The sequence below is a fragment of the Schistocerca cancellata genome, chromosome 1 (assembly GCF_023864275.1).
Source record: "Schistocerca cancellata isolate TAMUIC-IGC-003103 chromosome 1, iqSchCanc2.1, whole genome shotgun sequence".
In the NCBI taxonomy this organism is placed as follows: domain Eukaryota; kingdom Metazoa; phylum Arthropoda; class Insecta; order Orthoptera; family Acrididae; genus Schistocerca; species Schistocerca cancellata.
This window is the reverse complement of record NC_064626.1, coordinates 483,713,752-483,740,940: the sequence shown is the minus strand read 5'-3', so window position 1 is coordinate 483,740,940 and position 27,189 is coordinate 483,713,752. Positions and strand designations below refer to the sequence as shown.

The 27,189-nt window shown below is 44.9% G+C and overlaps 1 protein-coding gene across 1 annotated transcript in view; it reads left to right on the top strand.

Annotated features, from left to right (window-relative positions):
* Positions 1-27,189, top strand: part of LOC126185518 (NGFI-A-binding protein homolog) — an 89,418-nt gene that overhangs the window by 24,612 nt on the left and 37,617 nt on the right. The window contains exons 4-7 of the mRNA XM_049928139.1: positions 9,920-10,186; positions 10,355-10,500; positions 18,988-19,203; positions 24,978-25,097. Coding sequence (XP_049784096.1) covers positions 9,920-10,186; positions 10,355-10,500; positions 18,988-19,203; positions 24,978-25,097 — 749 coding nt within the window. The remainder of the gene's footprint in view (positions 1-9,919; positions 10,187-10,354; positions 10,501-18,987; positions 19,204-24,977; positions 25,098-27,189) is intronic.

Below are 27,189 nucleotides of genomic sequence, written 5' to 3'. Positions count from 1 at the left end.
ACTGAAACAAGAAAACAAAATCATTTCAAGTCGCGACCTGCAACAATTTTTTAATTTTTTCTTAGTTAAACAAAAAAGGAAGACAAATAGGGCCACAAAAATGAAATGAACTTTCTAACAATACACCTGAAAAGAGACCAAGACGAAAATGCCAAGAACCAGTTAATCAACACATTCTTTTTTTTGTCGAATTTACCAAAAGCAAGACAACAAGAATGAAAGATACAAACAGAAAAGTGACTCCACATTTCATGCATCGCCATTCGAACACAGTGTCTATCGCAATTGCGCGGACTACCTCGGCGCGCCTCCCGGCCGACCCACATTATCATCTAGTACCACCTGTCCGCAGTCCCTGCCAATGTCCTCCATACTCGCTACTTTGAGGTTCGCGCAATAGGTAGAACGTAACTGTGCATACACAATGAAGGTTTGCCTGGAGGTCCCGGGTTCAATACCGGCTAGGTGCACGGATTTTTCCTCATTCTAGTGCCTCTAGACGGCCCAAGGTCCTCTCAGCCTGCTATCAAATGGATGGTGGGGATCTTTCCAGGGGGATAAAAGGCGTTCGGGGCGATGGCCTTGCCACCCTCCCCGTCCCAGTGCCGCGGCGGAGACAGCTGCTCTCTACCTGCAGTCAGGTCGGTAACCCGGTCATGGGCTGTGCCCCGCAGACTTGACCTTTCTGTGTTATACCACAGTGTGGTCGCGATTAGCCTCTACGTCCTCTGTCAATGGAAAGTAAATTGCGTAGTTGAACTTCAGCAAACGAGAATTTAGATGTAGGGCAGTCCTGCCGCCAGGGCTCTGGCATACCAAACGGCTTTAAGTGGCTTAGGTATTTTTATTATTTACTACGAATGCGGTGCGGATTTCATTCCTCTTATCCGCGCAGACGTCAGGCCACAAGCATCCACTAGCCGAGGTTCAGTAAAGAAGTCTGAAAATCTCAGACAGTCACTAGAGTCACCAGCGCTCCAAAAACGTCGCCAGACTGTCACAACTTCTTTTGAGACGCGTTAAAACCTAGGAAAAATGTTGTAGTCGTAAATAGTGCGTTCTGTGTCTTACACGCAGGTTCGACAACTCCAAAAGACTGCGCCGCGGTTCCGCCAGGGTATATTTAGCGGACGCCGCCCTGTTCTCGCGCCACTCTGCAGTTCGCGGAATGCTTTGAACCTCGCGCGGCGGATTCTCCATAACCTTATTGCCGAGTCTCTACGAAACCTGCTTCTAGTGTCAAGCGGTAAAACGGACGTCAGCTGTGTCCTAGACGGACCGCCATTCTAGGCCGCACAGCTGCAGTTCACACGTTATGCTCATTGCACGTCGTTGCAAGATCCTCTTAATGAGGAGCAATTGTTTTTGCGGAGTATACGTGTCAAGCAAAATGGCACCGAAGTGGGAGAAGCTGTGCGAACTTTGTAAGAAATGGAGAAGTGGCAGTAACAAGTTCGTGTTCTGGATACGCCAGTGGGACGCTTTCGGGTGACGTACCTCGTAGTAGCCGACCGGTGTGGCCGAGCGGTTCTAGACGCTACAGTCTGGAACCGCGCTGCTGCTATGGTCGCAGGTTCAAATCCTGCCTCGGCCATGGATTTCTGTGATGTCCTTAGGTTAGTTAGGTTTAAGTAGTTCTAAGTTCTAGGGGACTGATGACCTCAGATGTTAAGTCCCATAGTGCTCAGAGCCATTTGAACCAACCTCGTTGTAACTCGCAACCACCGTGTTCGATTCCCGTATCGCTACACAGTTTTACCTATTCTCTTGTAAGCAGTCTCTGTTCTCCACGAATATTCTGGTATTCCACCTCCTCACAGATGATTCAAGCCCCCTTTGGGATTTGTGAAAACCTCCGCTATCTAAATGTTTTCTGAAAGAAACGACGTTCCGTTTGCGGGAATTTTTGAATTTTAATATACGACTCAGTCGCTTTTTTATGATACAGACATGACCGCTTACGGCCTTTCAAAGGCCATCTTCAGATGCTCCAATAGAGAAAAGCCTTTCTGTTCTCTATTGTAGCATCTGAAGATAGCTTTTGAGGACCAAAACTGGTATGCTTGTATCACCAAAATGTCATCGAACCAAAAATAAAAAAATACAAAACCGGTATGATTGTATCATAAAAATGTGATAGAGCAAAAAATAAAAAAATACCTTAAAATGTTTTTTTGTTTCGCGTAAGGTGGAAATTCCGAGGCGACCACCAGAGAATCGAACACAGGAACATTGGGGCGATAGGCAAAAAGCAGATAACCAACGATGACTTGCTGGTATTCCTTTTCTCATTCCCTGACGTAGTGCTCAGACCAAGCTGTCTCACATTCGCCACAATGTAGTCTCCGATTTTTTCCAGGTGTGGGGTATAGAGGTTATGGCTGAGAATATGTGGAAGGGGTTTTCAAGGTCTGGCATTTGACTTATACCCAAGAGAAACGTCCACAAAACGTTCGTTAAAACTGGGGAATTTGAACTATTTTAAATTTGTTTCTGGGAGAATACAACACAGACAAAAATATAAATTATTAGTTTCTCCATGTTTTTCGCAACTACTTTTTTCGTTAATGAATAGCCCGCTCCAGTTTCTCTGTAGAACTTTATTTAGTTCAGTACTGGTTTCGGCTTTTTTATTAAGCCATTCTCCAGTGGATCTGAAACTGCCATACATATCATAGATGTAAACATATATATGATTGAAGATGAAAAAACAAGACTTATATACACTCCTGGAAATGGAAAAAAGAACACATTGACACCGGTGTGTCAGACCCACCATACTTGCTCCGGACACTGCGAGAGGGCTGTACAAGCAATGATCACACGCACGGCACAGCGGACACACCCGGAACCGCGGTGTTGGCCGTCGAATGGCGCTAGCTGCGCAGCATTTGTGCACCGCCGCCGTCAGTGTCAGCCAGTTTGCCGTGGCATACGGAGCTCCATCGCAGTCTTTAACACTGGTAGCATGCCGCGACATCGTGGACGTGAACCGTATGTGCAGTTGACGGACTTTGAGCGAGGGCGTATAGTGGGCATGCGGGAGGCCGGGTGGACGTACCGCCGAATTGCTCAACACGTGGGGCGTGAGGTCTCCACAGTACATCGATGTTGTCGCCAGTGGTCGGCGGAAGGTGCACGTCCCCGTCGACCTGGGACCGGACCGCAGCGACGCACGGATGCACGCCAAGACCGTAGGATCCTACGCAGTGCCGTAGGGGACCGCACCACCACTTCCCAGCAAATTAGGGACACTGTTGCTCCTGGGGTATCGGCGAGGACCATTCGCAACCGTCTCCATGAAGCTGGGCTACGGTCCCGCACACCGTTAGGCCGTCTTCCGCTCACGCCCCAACATCGTGCAGCCCGCCTCCAGTGGTGTCGCGACAGGCGTGAATGGAGGGACGAATGGAGACGTGTCGTCTTCAGCGATGAGAGTCGCTTCTGCCTTGGTGCCAATGATGGTCGTATGCGTGTTTGGCGCCGTGCAGGTCAGCGCCACAATCAGGACTGCATACGACCGAGGCACACAGGGCCAACACCCGGCATCATGGTGTGGGGAGCGATCTCCTACACTGGCCGTACACCACTGGTGATCGTCGAGGGGACACTGAATAGTGCACGGTACATCCAAACCGTCATCGAACCCATCGTTCTACCATTCCTAGACCGGCAAGGGAACTTGCTGTTCCAACAGGACAATGCACGTCCGCATGTATCCCGTGCCACCCAACGTGCTCTAGAAGGTGTAAGTCAACTACCCTGGCCAGCAAGATCTCCGGATCTGTCCCCCATTGAGCATGTTTGGGACTGGATGAAGCGTCGTCTCACGCGGTCTGCACGTCCAGCACGAATGCTGGTCCAACTGAGGCGCCAGGTGGAAATGGCATGGCAAGCCGTTCCACAGGACTACATCCAGCATCTCTACGATCGTCTCCATGGGAGAATAGCAGCCTGCATTGCTGCGAAAGGTGGATATACACTGTACTAGTGCCGACATTGTGCATGCTCTGTTGCCTGTGTCTATGTGCCTGTGGTTCTGTCAGTGTGATCATGTGATGTATCTGACCCCAGGAATGTGTCAATAAAGTTTCCCCTTCCTGGGACAATGAATTCACGGTGTTCTTATTTCAATTTCCAGGAGTGTATGTTTATGTACAGACAGACTACTGATATGAGCGATAATAGAGGACAGTCTTTTCATTAATTAAATACACTGTTGAGGAAACATGGAGAAACTAATAATTGGACTGCCCAGCCAGACAAGAAAAGCTGTCTACAACTTCAAGAAACTACAGATAACACTATCCCCTGTTATCGCTCATGTCAATAGTCTTTTTGTACATAAACACACACTGACGGAAAAATAATCGCAACAACATCAAAAAATTAATGTAGAGTAATAAAATTTCGGGAATTCTTTGGTCTAGATAACATATTTAAGTGATTAACATTGCAAAATCGCAGGTTAATGTAAGTGCGAGATAAGCCATTGCAGATGTGAAATGCGGTACGTTAATAACCGGTGTAACCTCCAGACCACCAGAATGTTGAATGCAAGCATGCGAACATGCGTGTATTGTGTTGTATACGTGCTGGAAGTCAGTTTGTCGGCCGGCCGAAGTGGCCGTGCGGTTAAAGGCGCTGCAGTCTGGAACCGCAAGACCGCTACGGTCGCAGGTTCGAATCCTGCCTCGGGCATGGATGTTTGTGATGTCCTTAGGTTAGTTAGGTTTAACTATTTCTAAGTTCTAGGGGACTAATGACCTCAGCAGTTGAGTCCCATAGTGCTCAGAGCCATTTGAACCATCAGTTTGTCGGATGAAGTTCCATGAATGTTGCACTTGGTCGATCAATACAAGGACGGTTAATTCTGTTTGTGGTTGACACTGGAGTTGTCCGATGATATACAATATGTGCTCGATTGAAGACAGATCTGGTGGTCGAGCATGCTGAGGCAACATGCTGACACTCTATAGAGCGTGTTGGTTTAAAACAGTGGTGTTGGGCGAGCGTTATCATGTTTGAAAAGACTCCTTGGGATTCTGCTCATGAATCGCAGCACAACCGGTCGAATCACCAGATTGACGCACAAATTTACAGACACGGTGAGTGGGATGGCCACTAGAATGCTCCCGTTGTCATACGAAATCACTCCAGGCCATAACTCCAGATGTAGGTTGGTTGATTCCGGGGAGGGGACCAAACAGCGAGGTCCATTGGTCCCATCGAATTAGGGAAGGAAAGGGAAGGAAATCGGCCGTGCCCTTTCAAAGGAACCATCCCGGTATTTGCATGAAGCGATTGAGGGAAATCACGGAAAACTTAAATCAGGTTGGCCGGACGCGGGTTTGAACCGTCGTCCTCCCGAATGCGAGTCCAGTGTCCTAACGATTGCGCCATCTTGCTCGGTCCAAGTGTAAATTCAATGTGTCTAGCACGCAGACAAGTTTGTTGCAGGCCCTCAATTGCCCTCCTTCTAACCAACACACGCCCTTCACTGGCACCGAGGCAGTACCAGCTTTCATCAGAGAACACAATAGACGTCCTCTCTGCTCTCCAATGAGCTCTCGCTTGACACCACTGAAGTCAAACACAGCGATGATTTGGGGTCAGTGCAATGCATGTACAGAGCGTGTGGCTCGGAGCTGTCCTCGAAGAAACCGATTTGTAACATTTCGTTCTATAAAAAGCTTTCGATGGTGATGTGCCAAAGTCGTACAGTAAGTTTTGAAAGAATACGCCGCCATTTGGCTATATATTACTGTATTTTTCTTCTGTACAATTTAAGTTTCGGATTTTATGCCATTATGCTAAAAGTTCTTAGACATAACTCATCGTATCTGGTAAAGTCAGCCCAAATCAGGTAAATAAGACTAGCACGTTCCTTGAAGTTCTTAACTTTTAGCATTGAACTTGATAATGGCTGAACAGGAGAAAAATACAGTAATACGCTGTCAAGTGGTGGCGTATGCTTTCAGAAAAAAAAGTTGGTTGTGACACTGCGGTGCCGGCTGTTTATCAAATTGCTGCTACGGGTGTAGTACGATGTGCCAGATGATCTTCCCTCTCGGTAATGCCACGTCGCCGTCTTCTTGCGACCGTACATTCTCGTGACCACCGCTGCCAGCAATCAAGTACAGTCGCTGTTCTTGCCAAGCCTTTGTACAGTATCGTAGAAGGAAAATCCAGCTTCCCGTAGCCGGCCGCTGTGGCCGAGCGGTTCTAGGCGCTTCATTCCGGAACCACGTGGCTGCTACGGTCGCAGGTCCGAATCCTGCCTCGGGCACGGATGTGTGTGATGTCCTTAGGTTAGTTAGGTTTAAGTCCTAAGTCTAGGGGACTGATGACCTCAGATGTTAAGTCCCATAGTGCTTAGAGCCATTTGAACCAGCTTCCCGTAGCCCTATTACACAACCTCGTTCAAACTCAATCGGCGTCTTTGTCGCCTTAAAGGTATTCTTGGCTGACATCATCTCACCACGACCAATCTCAAAGGTGACTTAACGCTCACGACCGTTACGCGTGTATTTAAAGCAAACCTGATTTGCATCCTTTTAGCGGCGCAACTATCGCCACTCTCACGCGACTGGCGCGGAATTTGAATTCATATCATCTTGCAGATGCAGAAACGGGCCTACCAATTTTCCTTTATGTCGCATAACTCCTTGTTGCGCTATTTTCCGTCAGCGTATGTAAGTCTTGTTTTTTCATCTTCAGTCATATAAATGTGTGCATTATACGTATGGCACCATCAGATACACTTGACAATCCTCCTCCCGCACAGGCCATGAAGGCCCAAAGGTACCGACTGGCCGCCGTGTCATCCTCAGCCCACAGGCGTCACTGGATGAGGATATGGAAGGGCATGTGGTCAGCACACCACCCTCCACTCGACAATGGCTTAACAAAAGGTATGAATCCGTTAGAGGACTAAATAAGATGCTCCCGGGCAACTGGTGTGACCCTTTTAATAATTAAGAAGTATAAATGCCTAGTGTCAGTATATGCATCTGTGTACCATTAGCGACCAGAGAAGGCCTCTTGATAACCCTGGTCGGGACCAGGAGTTTGGGACAATTTTTTACGTATATCTTTTATTCCACACGAGAATTAGTAACAAGTGTGTAACGTGTACTTGCACTTTCTCGCTTGTACACTTGACATCATCAGTCAAGTATTCAACTGCGAGTGTGAGTTGTGCTGGAGATACTGTAGAGTGAAAGTGTCACATGAAATCGAATTCTCTTAACGGCCAGTCAATAGCTAATTTCTTTAATAAAGGCTAGCAGTAATGCCAAATTAATCAATTGGAAATATGAACAAGTGACGGAATTTGGTTGGAGAAGAAAGAGTGGAACTCTTGCTGCTTGGAATGGAGAAATGTGCAGGACATTTAAGGAGATGTGAGCTGTGGATCTTCATAAGACACGCCGGCCGGGTGCAGCGCTGATGACTGGCCAGAGACGGGTGGGAGTGGGCCAAGGGGGCGCAGCACCTGGAGCTGAATTATTTAGCCCACTCGGTCCTCGCTTTATTTACAGATATGCAAAGTGGATCGCCGCATCTTAAACGAAGGCACGGGGAGGCGTTTTCATTTCTCTTGTGAATGGACTGCATAAAAGAAGGGATTCGGACTGGGAGGGCTGTCTATATTTCTGTGAGATGTTATCGTCGCTTATCAGAACTTCCGCTCGTCTGGAAGGCGCGGTACGTCACAAGGACTGTGCTTCACCTTAGGCGGTAGTACTATGTCGTGCTGCCTCAGCTCCATCATTGCTATAGCTACCACATCGAACAAAAGCATTGCACTTAAGACTCGTCACATTTCAACGCTAACACAGCGTACTCTCACTAGTATACTTCCAGGAGCTTCATACCTGATGAAAATGGTGTAACAATTGAAAACCGCAATGGATGAATTGTAACACTTTTTTTTATATAGCGCAGTCCATAACAGATCATACTGTTATCCTTATACGAGGGCTATTCGGAAAATAAGAACGATCGAAATGGGAACCACAGTGAAAATCAAAACTATTTTATCTGCAACAGTTAGATACACCTTTAAGCTACGTCCGTCGTAGCGTTGTACCAACTTTCCAATACCCTCCTCACAGAACGCAGACTCCTGTGCTTTCCGACAAATTTCTAAACAGCTCGTTGTCTGTGCCAAAATGTTTTCCCCATAGCCAGCGGGTCATGTGAGCAGGGGTAAAACTCAGGGAGAGCCAATCGCGGGCTGTATTGGAAATGATCAACCACTTCCCATTGAAAACGCTGCAGCAGCGTCTTCACTGTCCCTGCAAAGTGCCGCCGTGAATTGTCATGTAGAAGGAAACACATGACAGCTATGTGAACTGTGACATCTCTCACCAGGCCATCCTACTTGGTGGGATACACTATTTTCTCGGCACTTTTAAGCGCTCACTGTGCGCTCAGAACTGAGAAGAGCGACGTAAAGCAATCCTCAGGTGTACTAGAGACGCTGTCCAACACGCCTGTGCAAAGCTTCCTCGGATATTCACTGTGGTTTCCATTTTGTGACCAATCGTTCCTTACTTTCCGAACAGCCGCCGTACACTCATTTATTATCACGTTGTTGACAGGTATTTGAAACAATAATCTTCGTTTAGTATGGAAGCTCTAAGAGCAGACGTGTTTCCAGACTAAATTATGGGAATTCACCTCCTCCTATTATGCAAACAACTGTTGCTTATAGATGCCCAAACCTGTTTCGACACATTCGTGCTATCATCAGTAGGTATATATGAACAGTTTTCATTTTACAGAACTGAATAAAAGCACCCACTGACGATGGCACTAAGGTTCCGAAACAAGTTTGGACATAAGAAAGAACAGTAGATTGTACAATATGTGGACGTGAATTCCTTTGTATTTGAAGCCAGTGGTTGGCTACAGGGCGCTTCACGTCCGAAGGTTGCCTAGTTTTGAACCGTTCTGCGCATGGACAGCCGGTAGTCAATAAAATTCAATCTGCTTCGTGAGAACAGGCTTGGGGAAGGTGTCTCTCATCCCTTCACTCCCAGTTTCTCTCTGTTTCATCGCGTACTAGCAGAGCCCTTTCTCGCTACGCTTCCCTATCTTCACCTCTCTTTGCGCGACACGCCTTCGGAAGTGACGAGTACTGTTGTGCAATGCAACATAGTGTTTAACACAATTGAGCAAACTCTCTCGGCTGACTCACATTCCCACCTAACGCCACCTATCCACAGAGCCCGTGCTTGTCCTCCATTCTCGTTAGTTTTAGATTCCCGCTGGAGGTAACTGTGCATGCGCACTGAAGGTTGTGGATTCATTGCCCATCGAGGCGAATCAATCATGTGAACACATTCATTTAATTTGTATAAAACATTTACAGACAAGGACGGTCATAGATCTGGCCTGGCCAAACAAATATTGTACACCCCAGGTTAGCGACACCTCTACATCGTACTCCGCAAGAGTGTGTAGCGGAGGGTACTTCTGGTACCACTAATTGAACCCCCTTCCCTGTTCCAGTCGCAAATGGCTCCTGGGAAGTATGATTGTCAGTAAGCTTCTGTAGTAACTCTAATTTCTAGAATTTTCGCGTCGTGGTAATTTCAAGAGATGTGTGTGGCAGGAAGAGCACTTGCCCGCGAAAGGCAAAGGTCCCGAGTTCGAGTCTCGGTCCGGCACACAGTTTTAATTTGCCAGGAACTTTAATATAATATGTTGTCCGACATCTTCCAGAAAGTGTTCTCTCGAAATTTCAGATGTAAACCTCTCCGTGATCCACAACCTTCTCTACATACAAGAACCACCACCATCCGTAATACAGGTTTCCATGCCGCAGTGTTGCTGTTTGAAGCATCCACACTGCAGGAATGTTGACAGCAACACTATTTCAGCCACATAATCCTTAACTGCCGAACAGCTTTTGTGGTACACCTTGCACCTTCAAAAATAATTTGTGAAGCCTGTCTGAGGAGGAGTAGCTTGGTCACTGAGGGCGGCCTGCGGACAGCTCTGTTCCAGACGCCGCTGGTTCCCGGCTTCCCGGGCGCTGTCCCCGTGCCGGTGACTGGCGCCGTGCCGGTGACCGCGGCCGTGGCCGTCGCGGCGCCGCTCCAGAACCACCACCCACACCCGCACCCACATCCGCACCACCACCACCACCACCACCACCTGCACCACACGGCCAGCTCCACGCAGCCGCAGCCGCCGCAGGCGCACCAGCAGCAGCAGCAGCCGCAGCCGCAGGCGGCCCACCACGGCCTGTCGTCGCCCGCGGCCGCCACCGCCACTGCCGCCGGAGCGACGCCCGCCGCCGCCACCTCCCCCGCCTCCTCCACCTCCACCCCCACCGCCACGACGGGCGTGACGCTGGTGCCCTCGGCCGCTCTCCTCGCGGCCGGCGCTCTGCCCACCACCGCGGCCGGCCCCACAGCCGCCGCCGACCACTCGCCTCATTCAGTCTCCAGCGTCGCCTGCGGACTTCCGTCTCCCGGCCGCCAGGTAACACTATACATCAGTGGTCGTCAGACTTTTTTGTTCGAGAACCGATATTGATGTTCTCTAGCGCCACATCGGGTCGCGCATGCACCGATTTTATTATTAATTGGTAAAGCGTATAAAATAGGTTTTCTTTTTGCGTCATCTTCTGACTGCTTTGGCGCAGCCCGCCACGAATTCCTCTCCTATGCCAATCTCTTCATCTCCGGAGTAGCACTTGCAATCTACACCTTCAATTATTTGCTGTATATATTCCAACCTCTGTCTTCCTCTACAGTTTTTACCCTTAACAGCTCCCTCAACTACCATGGAAGTTTCCAGAATGAGGTTTGACTCTGCAGCGGAGTGTGCGCTGATATGAAACTTCCTGGCAGATTAAAACTGTGTGCCGGACCGAGACTCGAACTCGGGATCTTTGCCTTTCGCGGGCAAGTGCAAGTGGAGGGTAGGAGACGAGATACTGGCAGAAGTAAAGCTGTGAGGACGGGGCGTGAGTCGTGCTTGGGTAGCTCAGTTCGTAGAGCACTTGCCCCCGAAAGGCAAAGGTCCCGAGTTCGAGTCTCGGTCCGGCACACAGTTTTAATCTGCCAGGAAGTTTCATATCAGCGCACACACCGCTGCAGAGTGAAAACCTCATTCTGGAAACATCCCCCAGGCTGTGGCTAAGCCATGTCTCCGCTATATCCTTTCTTTCAGGAGTGCTAGTTCTGCAGGGTTCGCAGGAGAGCTTCTGTAAAGTTTGGAAGGTAGGAGACGAGATACTGGCAGAAGTAAAGCTGTGAGGACGGGGCGTGAGTCGTGCTTGGGTAGCTCAGTTGGTAGAGCACTTGCCCACGAAAGGCAAAGGTCCCGAGTTCGAGTCTCGGACCGGCACACAGTTTTAATCTGCCAGGAAGTTTCACCATGGAAGTTATTCCCTGCTGTGTTAACAGGTGTCTTATCATCTTGTCCGTTCTTCGCGTAACTGTTTTCCATATATTCCTTTCCTCGTCGATTCTGCGGAGAACATCCTCATTCCTTACCGTATCAGTCCACCTTATTTTCAACATTCTTCTGTAGCACCATATCTCGAATGCTTCGGTTCTCTTCTGTTCTGATTTTCTCTCAGTCCATATTTCACTACCATACAATGCTGTGCGTCAAACGCCCATTCTCAAAACTTTCTTCCCCACATTAAGGCCTATGTTTGACACTAGTAGAATTCTCTCAACCAGGAATGCCCTTTTTGCCAGTGCTAGTCTGCTGCTGATGTCCTGCTTGCTCTGTCCGCCATGGGTTATTTTGTTACCCATGTAGCAGCATTTCTTAACTTCGTCTAATTTGTCATCCCCACTTCTGATCTTAAGTTTCTCGTTGTTGTTATTTCTGCTACTTCTTATTAGTTTCGTTTTTCTTTTGTTTACCCTCTATCCATATTCTATGCTCATTGGATAGTTCATTCCATTCAACAGATAATGTAATCTTCTTCACTTTCACCGAGGATAGCAATATCATCAGCTTGAATTTTAATCCCGCACTTGAACCTCTCTTTTATTTCCCTCATTGCTTCTTTGATGTACGGGTACAGGTTGCACAGTAGGAGCGAAAGACTACATCCCTGTCTTACACATTTTTTGATCGGAGCACTGCGTTTTTGGTCTCCCACTTTTATTGCTTTGTTAGTATGGTATGTCTCCCACGCTTCTTGTTGTTTTAGTACGTTATGGGCCTAAAATAGACTAGCTCTAGTAAGGGCGTGATAAGTTGGCCGCCGGCCACCAAGTACTTATCGTTGAAAGCCAGCAATTAGTGTCAACTTACTCTTTCAGATTCGTACCAGCCTCAGCGACACCAAAGTTGTGACACTGTAAATGCCTGACGAAGTGGCGTTGTATTGTCTGTCTGAGCGAGTGATTGATTCGTTAATAACAGTAATTACCCAGAATGAAATTTTCACTCTGCTTTGGAGTAAGTGTGGGTGGAAATAAAGCTGTGACGACGGGTCGTGAGTCGTCTTCGGGTACCTCAGTCGGTAGAGGACTTGCACAATAAAAATTCCACGTCAGGCAGCATGTCTTATTAATTCGCGGTTCTCTGTTTTTCTTTTATTACAATATTTTTAAGATAAATGGAAAGTACAAAGGACCTCTCAGCATTCCTTCGTAGTCACGAAAATAGTCATTAAGTTTTACTTACCACCTCGAAAAAAATAACGTCACGTAATTAATATTTTGCTTGTTTTGCAGAAACGTATGTACATTCTCGGTACACGATGAAATCCCCGCGCCGCAATATCGAAACACGCCGCTAGAGGAACCAAAATAAAATGATGCTGCCTATTGATAAATTGGAGATGGGATGCCCATTTTGTGTTTCTCCTCTTGCTGCGTTCTGCGAAGGAATTTCAAGGTGTACCACATGTACGTGCAAACAAACAACAGATTAATTAGGTAACTTTATTTTTCTGAGGAGGTAATTAAAACCTTAGAGTCGCCCTCGTATTAGTTCCTTTAAGTGCGCGTGTAATCCAGCCTGGCTGTGTAGTTCGGCGCCTACTTGGCGGGAGACCTTTAGTGACGGCGCTGAGGTGGCGGACGGCTTGACCCCGGCGCACCTGAATTATTTCTTCTTCCGCGGCTGACAATGAGAAGCAGCGGAGGGGCGCGGCGCCAGCTGCGGCCAACTGAATGAACGCCGCCTTTTGTCGTGCTGTTTGCTTTGTCGGTATGCCGCTCCTTGCACCCGTGACAAGAGCGGGGGAAGACGTCCGCACTGAGCGCGGATCTCATCACTTTTCAAATCAAATTACCCGTATTATTTGCCCTAACTGCTCTTCACCCAGTCTTTAACAGCGTCCTCGTCAGCTCAAAATATTTAGACTCGCATTAATAAAACTGGGAAAAGCCTTTAACCACATGCTAAAAGACATGGAAAGGTTTGGCCTCCGTCAGAATAGCGGAACTGTTAAAATTACCAATTACAAAATAGTATGTGAAAATTGCAGCCCAAGGAGGAAAAACGGCTGGAATGAATCAAACCCCCGAACAATACACGCGCGGCAAGTGGTTGAGATTGTAGCAACGTGGCGTGTGGGCAGACCCATCAGTGTACTCACTTATGTGACTTACAAAAGATCAGCGTTATGACAAGCTCGAGTGGTGAACAGCCGTCATCGAAATGGAAACGTGATAGCAAGTGTCAGTATACCCTGTCAAAGTTCATGAGAGCAATATCAGTTTTTGTGTGAGTTAGAAGGGGCAGAATGATTGGCCTCCAGGACACGGATTTGTCAAAATGCAATATTTCGATTCCCACAGGGCATACAAAAAAACATTGGGGACGCTGAGCATTAGTGCTAATCGGAGGTAGAGCTAATTTTTAGATAGTTCTCGTATTTTTTTCCTTTTATATCTTCGTGATTATATCGATGACGTTACTCCATTTTCAAACATTCTACATACTAAGTTCCGCCGACCGGGGTGGCCGAGCGGTTCTAGGCGCTACAGTCTGGAACCGCGCTACCGCTACGGTCGCAGATTCGAATCCTGCCTCGGGCATGGATGTGTGTGATGTCCTTAGGTTAGTCAGGTAGTTCTAAGTTATAGGGGACTGATGACCTCAGAATTTAAGTCCCATAGTGCTCAGAGCCATTTGAACCATTTTTACTAAGTTCCTCCAATAATTTTAAAAGTTTCAAAGGAATGTTGTCTATCCCGTCTGCCTTGCTAGTTCCGAAAATAAAAACCTCCCCTAGCGCCTTGTTCTTGCTAAAATTGGCACCTACCCTACGGCTTCTTCTCCTGACTGACACAGACTTCAGTAGCTTCCTCTCGTATTTGTAGGCATCATTAACTTTGGTCTCTCGCTTAATCACTGTGACTGTGATGAAATTACGAATGGAAGTGGAGAACTGGAGAGGAGATCACAAAGCTACATAAATTAGAGTAGTTATAAGGAATAAAACCCTCAGATACACGTCCAATAAGCTCCTAATGAAAGAGACAAATGACTGGCAAGGCGTACTTAAACTGTTCAGCGTTTGCAGACTACTGGACTGGCAGGCAGTGCTCGATCAACAGGAGAAAATCACACGAAATAAATGCCAAAATACCAGAGAAAATGAAGCCGAGCGTGAGAGAAATTTTGTCAAATGATGCTACGGCGGAGAAGAACTCTTAGCATTACGTAAGTGGCAGCATGGATAACTCTGAGGTTCGATACACCATCGTAAAATCGATTAATGAAGTTGACACGAAAAGTGTGAAAGAGGATGCTTAAACGATTTGCTCGTTGTAAACCAAAACTTCTGAGGCTTTAACACCCAGTAACACTGCTACAACGTGGCACCTAAGCTGTTTGTCCGCGTGGTCTGGAGGCTGACTGCAGGTATCGCGGAAACCCGTGTTGATTTCTGAAAAGAGGTCCAGAAAATGAGAACCACGATTTGGGTGTTGCTGAAAACGTAGCCTCTCAAAGAAAACAACCGACAGACAAAACTGGCGTTACTTTTTTATGACCAACCTAACTGTCTTTTTTTGCGTTTGTGGAAGATTTGGAACGTTAATCTGTCAGACACAGGCGTCTCCTAACGGCCAACTCTACCTTGTTAGTGTTTCTACGTGCGTAAAAACATTCAAGTTCCTTCATTTGTTACCTCGCTTATTCTGGCGATAACTAACAAGTTTCTTTCATATAAGTTGGTACTGACCCATGAAAATCTGGGGAAAATAGCTCTGTACCTACGTATCAGCATTCTCTATTTATCATCTCTCTTAGCCTCTCTAGCATCAGAACTAAAAGCGATATGCAAATACGCCCACTCTAAGACACCTTAGACCTTCACGGAGGTGGAGGTAAGATCTTATGGGACCAAACTGCTGAGGTCATCGGTTCCTAAGCTTACACACTATTTTAATCTAACTTAAAGTAACTTACGGTAAAGACGACACACACACCCATGCCCAAGGGAGGACTCGAGCCTCCTACGGGGGGAGCCGCGCGGACCGTGACAAGGCGCCCCAGAACGCGCGACTATAAGTGAAGTACGGCTACTCACGGAAGTCCAGTGTGGGCTGTTATTACTGTATGGCAGAAAAACTTGGTAGATATGCTAATTCGTTAAGAGTGAACGTTCATGAAATTCACTGAAACTGACAATTTTCAATTTATTTTGTATTTATTAATAGAAAGTTACAATGATGAAATCGCATCTGAAGTGCCTGGAAAATAATTAAATGTGTGACGCGACCTTCCTGGCACGTCTACTTTTTGAAGCAACACTTCAACATCTACAGGCTCAGAGGGATAACAATCCCTACATTCATTTACAATGAGAGGCTTCCAAATTGGATCCTGGATGTTGTGAAGCCTACTTACAGGTTTCTGTCCGATCCTGAATTGTGTTCATGGCAAAACCCAGAATCGAAATGAGTCTCTGAATTCACTCATATGGGAAGGATGCCCTAAAATCACATTTTCATCTGCTACATGTGTTGGAATTGCAACTTGCGACGCATTTCTTGTATTTAATGATGGCAACGCAGGAAGGATGAAGTTATTAAAGAGAATGGGCTTTAAGATAGGAAATTTCTCTGAAGGCATCTTGTGAAAAATAGATTTACAACGCCTCTCCTCACCTGAAAAGTCAGTTGAAGATCTGGGAAAGAAAGAAAGGCAGAAAACAAGAAACCAGAAGAGAAGCCTTGAAGGGAAAGAGGACCCTGAGTATGAATGTGGGGCCAACTGAAGAGGTGACACAAGAAAAAAGTTAGGTTGAACTTAAAACGGCATTTCCTGTAAATTATATTTTTTGAAGTGTACGTACCTTTTTCTCAGAATATATGAAGGTTAGAATTATGAAATTTTGTACACTTATTTCTGACCCAATAAATGTTGTGTCAAAGTTAAATTTTGAGATTCTGAGTGTAAGCTGGGAAGCTCGTAATTTTTCATGAATTTTGTATTACAATTACAAATTTATAATTTTAAAAGTATTAAAATTGTTCTATTCGATATCTTTAAAAAACCTCTTGAGAGGAGCTTGCTATATGCAAAGCGATTAAACAGAGAAAATTTTGTAGAAATGTACTGAATAGTTTCTGAGAAATAGGTACATATATTATTTTTTGAAAATAAAATTTTTAATAATTACGAAAAATCCGCCTCGATTGCACAAACTACCTGGTGTTTACCTAGGTTTCAGCGCGGATAACCACGCCTTCTTTAGAACAAATATAAAACAGCTTGCCTAAATAGGCATAGTCAAAGGCTAAAATCAACACCTATAGCGGCAAGACCCCATAAAATTTTTGTACAAATATACGGTACATATGTACCAAGTCAATGTTAGTTATCTCAACGCTGTGTGTGCTGCCTCGCCTCAGCCAACGTACGATGGTCACAGTCTACCGTATATTTGTAAAAAAATTTTATGGGGTCTTGCCGTTATAGGTGTTGATTTTAGCCTTTGACTATGCCTATTTAGACAAACTGTTTTATATTTGTTCTAAAGAAGGGGTGGTTATCCACGCTGAAACCTAGGTAAAAACCAGGTACTTTGTGCAATCGAGGCGGATTTTTCATAATTATTTCTATACTTACCATTGCTGACGCTCTGCAATGCTGAAAGTTCTTAAAATTTTTAAATTCCATAAAAAGTGAAATATATATAATCCAAGGAACTTAACAGCAAATATGTTAATTTCACGTAAAGCATTAGGCAAAATTTGATTAGCACATTTTCAGAATTGTGCATGAGATATACCTTTTAAATAGTGTGTGTGTTTCATGAATGTCCCTCCTTTAATGTGCAAACAACACACGCTGGAAAAAAATTAGTTCCAATTTTGTCCACCAGGCGCAAAGCTGGCTATGTACACCATCTGTTTGACGTCTCTGGTGCTCATACTGAACAAACTGAGTAAGCAGCGGTTACTAATAATATCAACATTACGTCTTTCTCACTTGTTTCGGCTTTTCTGTCCATGGCCCGTTCCCAATCCGTTACATACAGTAACATTCCAATATGTCTTTCTTGCATTCGCAGCTCCAGATTTGCTACTGCTGGCCCAAATTGGAACTAATTTTTTTCCAGCGTAAATCGGTTCCACATTGTTGTTGTTGTGGTCTTCAGTCCTGAGACTGGTTTGATGCAGTTCTCCATGCTACTCTATCCTGTGCAAGGTTCTTCATCTCCCAGTACCTACTGCAACCTACATCCTTCTGAATATGTTTAGTGTAGTCATCTCTTGGTCTCCCTCTACGATTTTTACCCTCCACGCTGCCCTCCAATGCTAAATTTGTGATCCCTTGATGCCCCAGAACATGTCCTACCAACCGGTCCCTTCTTCTTGTCAAGCTGTGCCACAAACTCCTCTTCTCCCCAATTCTATTTAATACCTCCTCATTAGTTATGTGATCTACCCATCTAATCTTCAGCATTCTTCTGTAGCACCATATTTCGAAAGCTTCTACTCTCTTCTTGTCCCAACTATTTATCGTCCATGTTTCACTTCCATACATGGCTACACTTCATACAAATACTTTCAGAAACGACTTCCTGACACTTAAATCTATACTCGATGTTAACAAATCTCTCTTCTTCAGAAACACTTTCCCTGCCATTGCCAGTGTACATTTTATATCTTCTCTACTTCGACCATCACCAGTTATTTTGCTCCCCAAGTAGCAAAACTCATCTACTACTTTCCATGTCTCATTTCCTAATCTAATTCCCTCAGCATCACCCGACTTAATTCGACTACATTCCATTATCCTCGTTTTGCTTTTGTTGATGTTGATCTTATATCCTCCTTTCAAGACACTGTCCATTCCGTTCAACTGCTCTTCCAAGTCCTTTGCTGTCTCTGAGAGAATTACAATGTCATCGGCGAACCTCAAAGTTTGTTTTTCTTCTCCATGCATTTTAATACCTACTCCGAAATTTTCTTTTGTTTCCTTTACTGCTTGCTCAATATACAGATTGAATAACGTTGGGGAGAGGCTACAACCCCGTCTCACTCCCTTCCCAACCACTGCTTCCCTTCCGTGCCCCTCGACTCTTATAATTGCCATCTGGTTTCTGTACGAATTGTAAATAGCCTTTTGCTCCCTGAATTTTACCCCTGCCACCTTCAGAATTTGAAACAGAGTATTCCAGTCAACATTGTCAAAAGCTTTCTCTAAGTCTACAAATGCTAGAAACGTAGGTTTGCCTTTCCTTAAACTAGCATCTAGGATAAGTCATAGGGTCAGTATTGCCTCACGTGTTCCAATATTTCTTCGGAATCCAAACTATCTTTCCCGAGGTCGACTTCTATTAGATTTTCCATTCCGCATTAATACATTAGAATATCTACCAAGTCTCGCGGCCATACGATAATTACAGCCCACATCGGACCTCTGTCAGTAGCTGCACTTTAATTATAGCCATGCGCTGTGTTCGAGAATCGAACTGGTAATCGATGTCAGTGGTACGGGTCGCCTCACGGATGGCTTCTGTGCTGGGTGCAGGGCTCGGACAGCACGAGCCCGGTGCGGCAGGCGCCGTCGCCGCCGGGCTGCCCCGGGTCTGGGTCGGGCGCGGGCTCTCCGCTGCAGGTGACGCCGGTGCTGCTGGAGGCGCAGGTCGCCAGGCTGGCCGAGGCCGCCGACGCGCTGGTGCGCAGCCTGCCGCACCTCGAGCCGCGCCACCACAACCCCAAGAAGAAGGTCTGCAAGGACCTCGAGGTAACTCCACACGCGTCACTGTAGGCGACACAATGAAACAATTTAAAATTATTTTATAATACATTTTACTTTCATCTGCTATTACACCAAATTCCTATTTATACGGGGGAGCCACGATGTTTCATTACATATCTTTTAAAACGTAAAATGTTGTGAAATAATATGACTAGTGTTAAAAAATCCATAAATTAAAAAAAGGAGTGGGACTCTGTCCAGCAATCCAAGGTTTACCGAACTTGATGCTAACCACTCGACCACTGCCAGCTCCTGCTCAGGGTGACAACGGTACATCACTGCCGTGTAAAACTTCTGGTGCGGTTTTCTCGAAATCGCCTAAGCATTGCTACACTACTGGCCATTAAAATTGCTACACCAAGAAGAAATGCAGATGATAAACGAGTATTCATTGGACAAATATATTGTACTAGAACTGACATGTGATTACATTTTCACGCAATTTGGGTGCATAGATCCTGAGAAATCAGTACCCAGAACAACCACCTATGGCCGTAATAACGGACTTGATACGCTTGGGCATTGATTCAAACAGAGCTTGGATGGCCTGTACAGCTTCAACACGATACCACAGTTCATCAAGAGTAGTTAGTGACTGGCGTACTGTGACGAGCCAGTTGCTTGGCCACCATTGACCAGACGTTTCCAATTGGTGAGAGATCTGGAGAACGTGCTGGCCAGGGCAGCAGTCGAACATCTTCTGTATCCAGAAAGGCCCGTACAGGACCTGCAACATGCGGTCGTGCATTATCGTGTTGAAATGTAGCGTTTCGCAGGGATCGAATGAAGGGTAGAGCCACGGGTCGTAACACATCTGAAATTTAACGTCCACTGTTCAGAGTGCCATCAATGCGAACAAGAGGTGACCTAGACGTGTAACCAGTGGCACCCCATACCATCACGCCGGGTGATACGCCAGTATGGCGATGACGAATACACGCTTCCAATGTGCGTTCGCCGCGATGTGGCCAAACACGGATGCGACCATCATGACGCTGTAAACAGAACCTGGATTCATCCGAAAAAATGACGTTTTGCCATTTTTGCACCCAGGTTCGTCGTTGAGTACACCATCGTAAGCACTCCTGTCTGTGATGCAGCGTCAAGGGTAACCGCAGCCATGGTCTCTGAGTTGATAGTCCTGCTGCTGCAAACGTCGTCGAACTGTTCGTGCAGGTTGTTGTCTTGCAATCGTCCCCATCTGTTGACTCAGGGATCGAGACGTGGCTTCACGATCCGTTACAGCCATGCGGATAAGATGCCTGTCATCTCGACTGCTAGTGATAGGAGGCCGTTGGGATCCAGCACGGCGTTCCGTATTACCCTCCTGAACCCACCGATTCCATATTCTGCTAACAGTCATTGGATCTCGACCAACGCAAGCAGCAATGTCGCGATACTATAAACCGCAATCGCGGTAGCCTACAATCCGACCTTTATCAAAGTCGGAAACGTGATGGTACGCATTTCTCCTCCTTACACGAGGCATCACAACAGCGTTTTACCAGGCAACGCCGGTCAACTGCTGTTTGTGTGTGAGAAATCGGTTGGAAACTTTCCTCATGTCAGCACGTTGGAGGTGTCGCCACCGGCGCTAACCTTGTGTGAATGCTCTGAAGAGCTAATCATTTACATATCACAGCATCTTCTTCCCGTCGGTTAAATTTCGCGTCTGTAGCACGTCATCTTCGTGGTGTAGCAATTTTAATGGCCAGTAGTGTACTTGTACATTACGTTGTCCTAATGGACTATTAGAAATGTATAAACTTTGAGGTAAATCCGTGGTCTGAACGTCGTGGCCTCCCATTATTAGTTTCAACTTAATTCCAAAATGTGAACATAATTTGGTCAATTTGTCTCACTGTGACGTATAACTCAATGTGATTTAGTGATACGACATAAGAAAAAGGGTTAGAATTATGCAGAAAGTAGAATGTCTTCGAACCATTATTTGGAAATTAATATTGGAAATTGTACAATGTCTCAAGTAAGCAGTGCGCATGAGGAACGTGTTTCCAGCCTCGACTTACAATTCGTAGCTGCCTACCCATAAGCATCCCCAAAAGCGAGAGGGATGGAAAGAGAATGCAATTGTTGCCTCCTCCGTTCTGAGGTATACCTTTTCATTCATCTCAGAATTCCGGTGCATTTCTGGAAATGACTGCCTGTGATTACACAAAACCACAAATTTAATATTGCCAACGACAAAGGGGAACACTGTGGATTTAACAGTCGCTACACAGTTTAACTTTATTTGGTTGTCAAACTGTTTACGACAAGGAATACAGTTTACCTGGCGCAGCAGCTGTTTCGGCACTGCAGTTAAAGGAGGATTCAAATCTTTTCAAACATTTCATTTCATTTATTCTCCATAGTCAAATACAGGATTTGTTTTGGATTGCGGACTTATCTTACACTTCCTGTCGTAGTTTTGTGGTAACAACTACACTACTGGAAAATGAAAAAAAGGATCCCAAGAAATCGTCGATTCAGTAGATAGACAATCTTAACAATTTTATTGACGTTATCTCCTAGATGTACAACAGGTGAGCGACAAAAATAATGAGACTAAACAGTTTTTATTTTTTTCACACAACAATACTATCCCCAAGCACCTGTACAGTGCACTGGCGGAGTTGTTTCTCCCCTTCTTGGTAACAATGCTGAAAGGTTTCAACTGAGAGGGTCTTTCAGTCGTTTCAAGACATTTTTGGACTTCGGGAAAAGAAATAAGTCGCAAGGACTTGATCAACCGAATTGGGCAGGAATACATTTTGAGGTCAAAAATTCTGTGATGGAAGCGACCATTGACATGGGACATTGTCATGATGCCCCATCCACTTGTTTCTAATGTCCCGTTTCACTCGATTCACCCTTTTTCTGAGCCTTTCAACGACATCATTGTAACACGTATCATCCTTAATGTTAAACGTCTGTCTAATCTTACAGGAGCATCCACACGTTAGACATTTTCGTCGGTGTTTGCAGTTGAAGGTCTCCCTGAGTGAGGTTCATATTCAAACCATTCTCGATCTTTCGAAAAGGATGTGTGGCACCGAAAAATTTGTGCTCTGTACAAGGAATGTGCCCCATAGTTCTATTTCAATTTTTCAAAGTCACTCTCGCGGATTCCCCAATTTTAATACAAAACTAGATTCCATAAAGTTTCTCTAAATTTCGCTGTTCCATGCCGTTCTCATATCATACAACAAAAGCACAGCTTCAGTGATGGCTGTCTCAAAAATCGCTTGATGGCAGTACGGAGCTCAAACTCGGACTGAGCATATGGAAGGGATGAACGGACCGATCCACACAAGTAGAGCAACACAGCATTAGCAGACTTCTTGCAGGTTGTCAGTCTCATTACTTTTCTCACTGACCTCGTAAAACAAACAATCGCATCGACCTAGCCATATGCATCTGAGTACAGTTGACAGGGCACAGGAAATGTTAGCGCTAGTACCCTCTGTATACCCTCCATTTGCAGCAATACACGCTGCAGTTCTTCCATGAAGACGAATGTAGTCTGGCAGAATGGCCCACCGTACACTGTACACTCGGTGCCTCGATTCACCCAGATCTCCTACTGGTCTCGCAGACTGTGCAAGGTGGCATTACGTCCAGTGCCAAATGTGCTCAATGACTTAGAGATCTGGGGATAGAGCCGAACTGGGTAGTTGATATACACCTTGGAGAGCCTGTTGGGTGGCACAGGATATATGTGGGTACTTAATGTCTTGTTGTAGAGGCGTATTTCCTTGTTGGTGCATGGTCACCAGAGGAGAATGGCCACTGTAAGACACTACTTTCCGTATCATGATGCCAGGTGCTGGCTCTGTCTGCGTCTGTCATAAACACTCCGGATGTTGGTGCTCACCTGTGCAACACCACACACACACACACACACACACACACACACACACACACACACACACACACACAACCATCATTGGCACCAAGGCAGATGCAACTTCATCACTGAAAACAAACAAAATCTCCATTTGTCCTTCTATAAGCACCTCTTCTTACACCACTGGAGGCAGGCTTCACAATGTTGGGGCATTACATGCAGCATCATAGCTCGCTTCATGGAGACAGCTGTGAATGATTCTCGCTGATACCCTGGCACAAGCATCGCTAATCTGTTGTGAAGTCATGGGGAAGTCCGATGCTTCACTTTGTAAGATGCAATGTCTTATTGTGCAGCTGTGCATGGCCGCTGTCTGGATCCAGGCTGATGGGCATGTACACCTTTTGCCAAGCAGTGGTGATAACATGAAAGCAGTGTGGAGACCTCTTGTCCCACGTTGTAGTGCAGTTCTGCAATATGACCATCCAGCTTCCGATAGACCCACTATAAGTTCTTGCTCAAACTCCATCAACTGCACAAACAATTCACATCTACACTGTTCCAGCATGCTAACAATGCAGCAGACACAGATGGATCTCTGCATGCCACGGCAAACTGGCTGCTACTGGCTGTTGAGGTGAACAACTGTTCCAAAGCTTGCAACATTCCAAAGCTAATAACACAGTTTCTGGTTTCTCTGCTGTGCTGCACGTTTGATCATCAGATTAACTGTGCACTTGTAGTGTCCTGTGCAAGTATGGGATGCCTTAGTCACTTGCATAAAGGTTTTCTTTTTTCATTTTCCAGTAGTGTATAAACAATTAAAAATCCACTATATTATACTGGTACTTATCATTAAAAATGAAAGTATTCTACTCGTTTGAAAGGAATTCCTTAACACTACAAAAAGATTTATTGGTAAATTGCTAAAATTATCCCCAATCTTCCCACTGTTGTTTTCCGAGGTAGCCCTTATTGAGATGCAGAAAAGGACCAGTTCAAATCCGACATAGAATCCAATGCCATATGCCAGAATACTCTTCTCCTCCCTCAACAGTAAAACGACACTCCTTCCCCTTGCTACACAACTCAATCATGGCAGTAGTTCACCATTTGCCCACGGACAAATGTGACCCACTTGTTGGGGCTACATTTAGTTTTTATGCCAGAGTAATTCCAGTAAATCCTAAATTTAAACAAAAATTGCAATGTTATACTATAGATTTGCACGTATATGATTCATCTGTGGACAAAATGCAACAGATGGTACAAAAAAATACCATTTTCTACATTATAAAGAGAAAAAGGCATGAAATTTCAAGGTGGGACAAGAATTGCCTCCAGAAATTGGCACCTTCTCCACTTCCACAGGGTGCAACCAAGCACAACTTGCTGTCATAGGGTTATGACTTTGACATCCAGTTGGCACAGCTGTACAATAAGATCTCAACTTTCAGATGGTGAAGACAGCAGGGGTGATCCAATGGCATTGTAAAACAGTTATTATGATTACATTAAAATATTTAATCATTATTATTATTAAAATCCTAGGCACATTTGACATGTTAAATGTAGGGGTAATGGCAAATTATTGAGGGTGGGGGCAGATGAAGACCTGGAGAGAGAGAGAGAGAGAGAGAGAGAGAGAGAGAGAGAGAGAGAGAGAGAGAGAATTTACTTTAGATGCGGTCAACTTTGATGTCTTTTCAAACTTCATCTATGTTACTTAGACACAGTTGTCAAATAGAAATAAATACTGAGATATACCATCATCTAATGTTATAAGTATAATTTTGTACATTTTCACAAATTTGTTACACAATATGGGCACTAATCTGTTTCCATTATTTATGAATATGATGTGTGCATTTGGACCTGTGTGAAGCAGTAGTAGTGGGCTGTGTTGCAGCATGTGCTCAGCATGGCGGAGGATGACCCAAGGAGGATGGAAGAGATCAGGAAATACGCAGCCATATATGGCCGCTTTGACTGCAAGCGCAAGCCTGAGAAGCCTCTAACACTACATGAGGTGAGTAACCAAACTTGCTCTTGCAGTTAATACAATTTTGTTTGACACTGGGTGAGACAAAAATGAGCTTGATCATTGAGATGGCATAAAGAATTCTGGAAGAATCAGATAAAGCTTTAAAAGCACTGTATAAGGTGTATGATGTCTATGTTGATATATTATATTGCAGTAAGGAAATAAGTTGAAAAATTAGAGTACAGCAAGGAAAGTATTTCCACATCCACTGGATTTTCAGCTGGACTGAACAGGTCTGACACTTATGAAGTGTGAAAAAAAGGTCAAAGCCAATGTAGATGAAAGTTCTCTTAATATAATTTTTAGGGTAACATGGCTTATTAATTTGAATTTTTTATATTTTTGTGGACTGCTATAGAGAAGTGAAAGTAAAGTATTGGGTGGAAATATGCTGATTCAGTTCCATGAAATATAAACTAATCCACATTATGAAAGAAGTTAAACACTTACAAAGTAAAATGACAGTACAAAAGATTTGGTTTACACTTACTAAGAAGTGTGACTGGGAACTGAGTGGGTTAGTGTCAGTTTGCAACTGCAAAGATCCATGGATCAGTTCTCAGCCAGTACTAATTTTTTTTAACTCCTGTCACTTATGATTTCTTTCAATTTTTGAAATGATTCGCGTACAAGAAAAATGCCGAGTTTCTCCTCTGGCACGGTACAACAAGTACATCCCTCTGTAGCTGGCTGGGTAAATCAGTTGAAAAGTCAGAGGAAGACAAGGAATGTGCCAAGAAAGGACCTATGGTACTTAAACCAACTTTGATCCTGATGTCAGCTGTACTTTACCCCAATATGAAAGAGAGTTGCAGTTTTCCTCAGTATGATAGGAATCACAACATTGGATTACATGACATGAAGATCACTGTGTCTAATACAAGACTACTGTATATAAAAGGAAGCTAACATTATCACTTACATACATATTTGGTGTATAGGAACTGGCTGAAATGCATAGGTTAAAGACATTTATATTCATTTCAAAAGTGTCATATAGTAGGCCTACATAAAACTTACGGGCATGCCCATGAATATTGATTACAAACTGACCAAAGTGGCATAGTGCATTCCAATACAGAATAATGATTATGACTCCAAAGCTTTGGTTCCAGTTGTCATAGTACACAAGTAGAAGATATGCTCATTATACCATGTGCTGTAACAGATTCAGCTGCAACAAACCTGCAAATTCTTCAATCAATGAAGGCATTAATAGCATCTTTGGTATCATAAAGGGCCATTCAGAGGTGACCGTATGAAGCTGGCTCCAATAAAGATGTTTACTATCAAATCTGCGCTATGAGGTGCCAACAATGCGAGCAGTGGAAATAGGATTGCATCATTGTGCCTTCCCAAGTGAGTCATGCTTCATAGCAGGCCACAACACTGGTTATTTGAGAATATGACAATGATCACGTCACTGTAACAATCCTGTCCATTTCATACTATGATAGATTAGATTTACACTTGCAGCTACAGTGTGCAACCCAACTAGTTAATGCACAAGAGCCTCTGTAGTGTCTATGGACTGTTGATTGAAAGCAAAGTGTGACTTAAGTTTGATTCCATTGCCTTGTGTTTGCTATTTAACTGTTGCTCCAGTTCCCAAACTAAACTTAAGAGTCTCACGTAAACCACTTTTTAAAATCTCAGGTATTTACCCTTTACTGTGTATCTGTATTATGGAAACATGTTGCCAAAGTTGTTTTGACCATGATTCAGAAGTTTCACTAGAAAGCCCTTGTACCTCCTGCACACAGTCCCAATATCTCCCCATAATTTTGAAGCTCTGAAGAAAGACATTGCTGCTCATTGATTTTTTCAGATGAAGAGGTGCATGCCTGCATACAGTCATGTTTCCATGAAGGCATTGGTCGTGTCTCACAGTGCAATAAATTTATTAATAATTTTGGTGATTACTTTTGAAATAATAAACAGGTTACTTACATTTTCCCCATTGTCTCATTTCCATTTGACTGCCCCTTATATGAGCAATAACTGAGGTAAAGATGTGCAGAGAATCGTTACTGTCATATGTTGACCTGTGCAAAGTGGTGCAATGCTTAGTACCAGT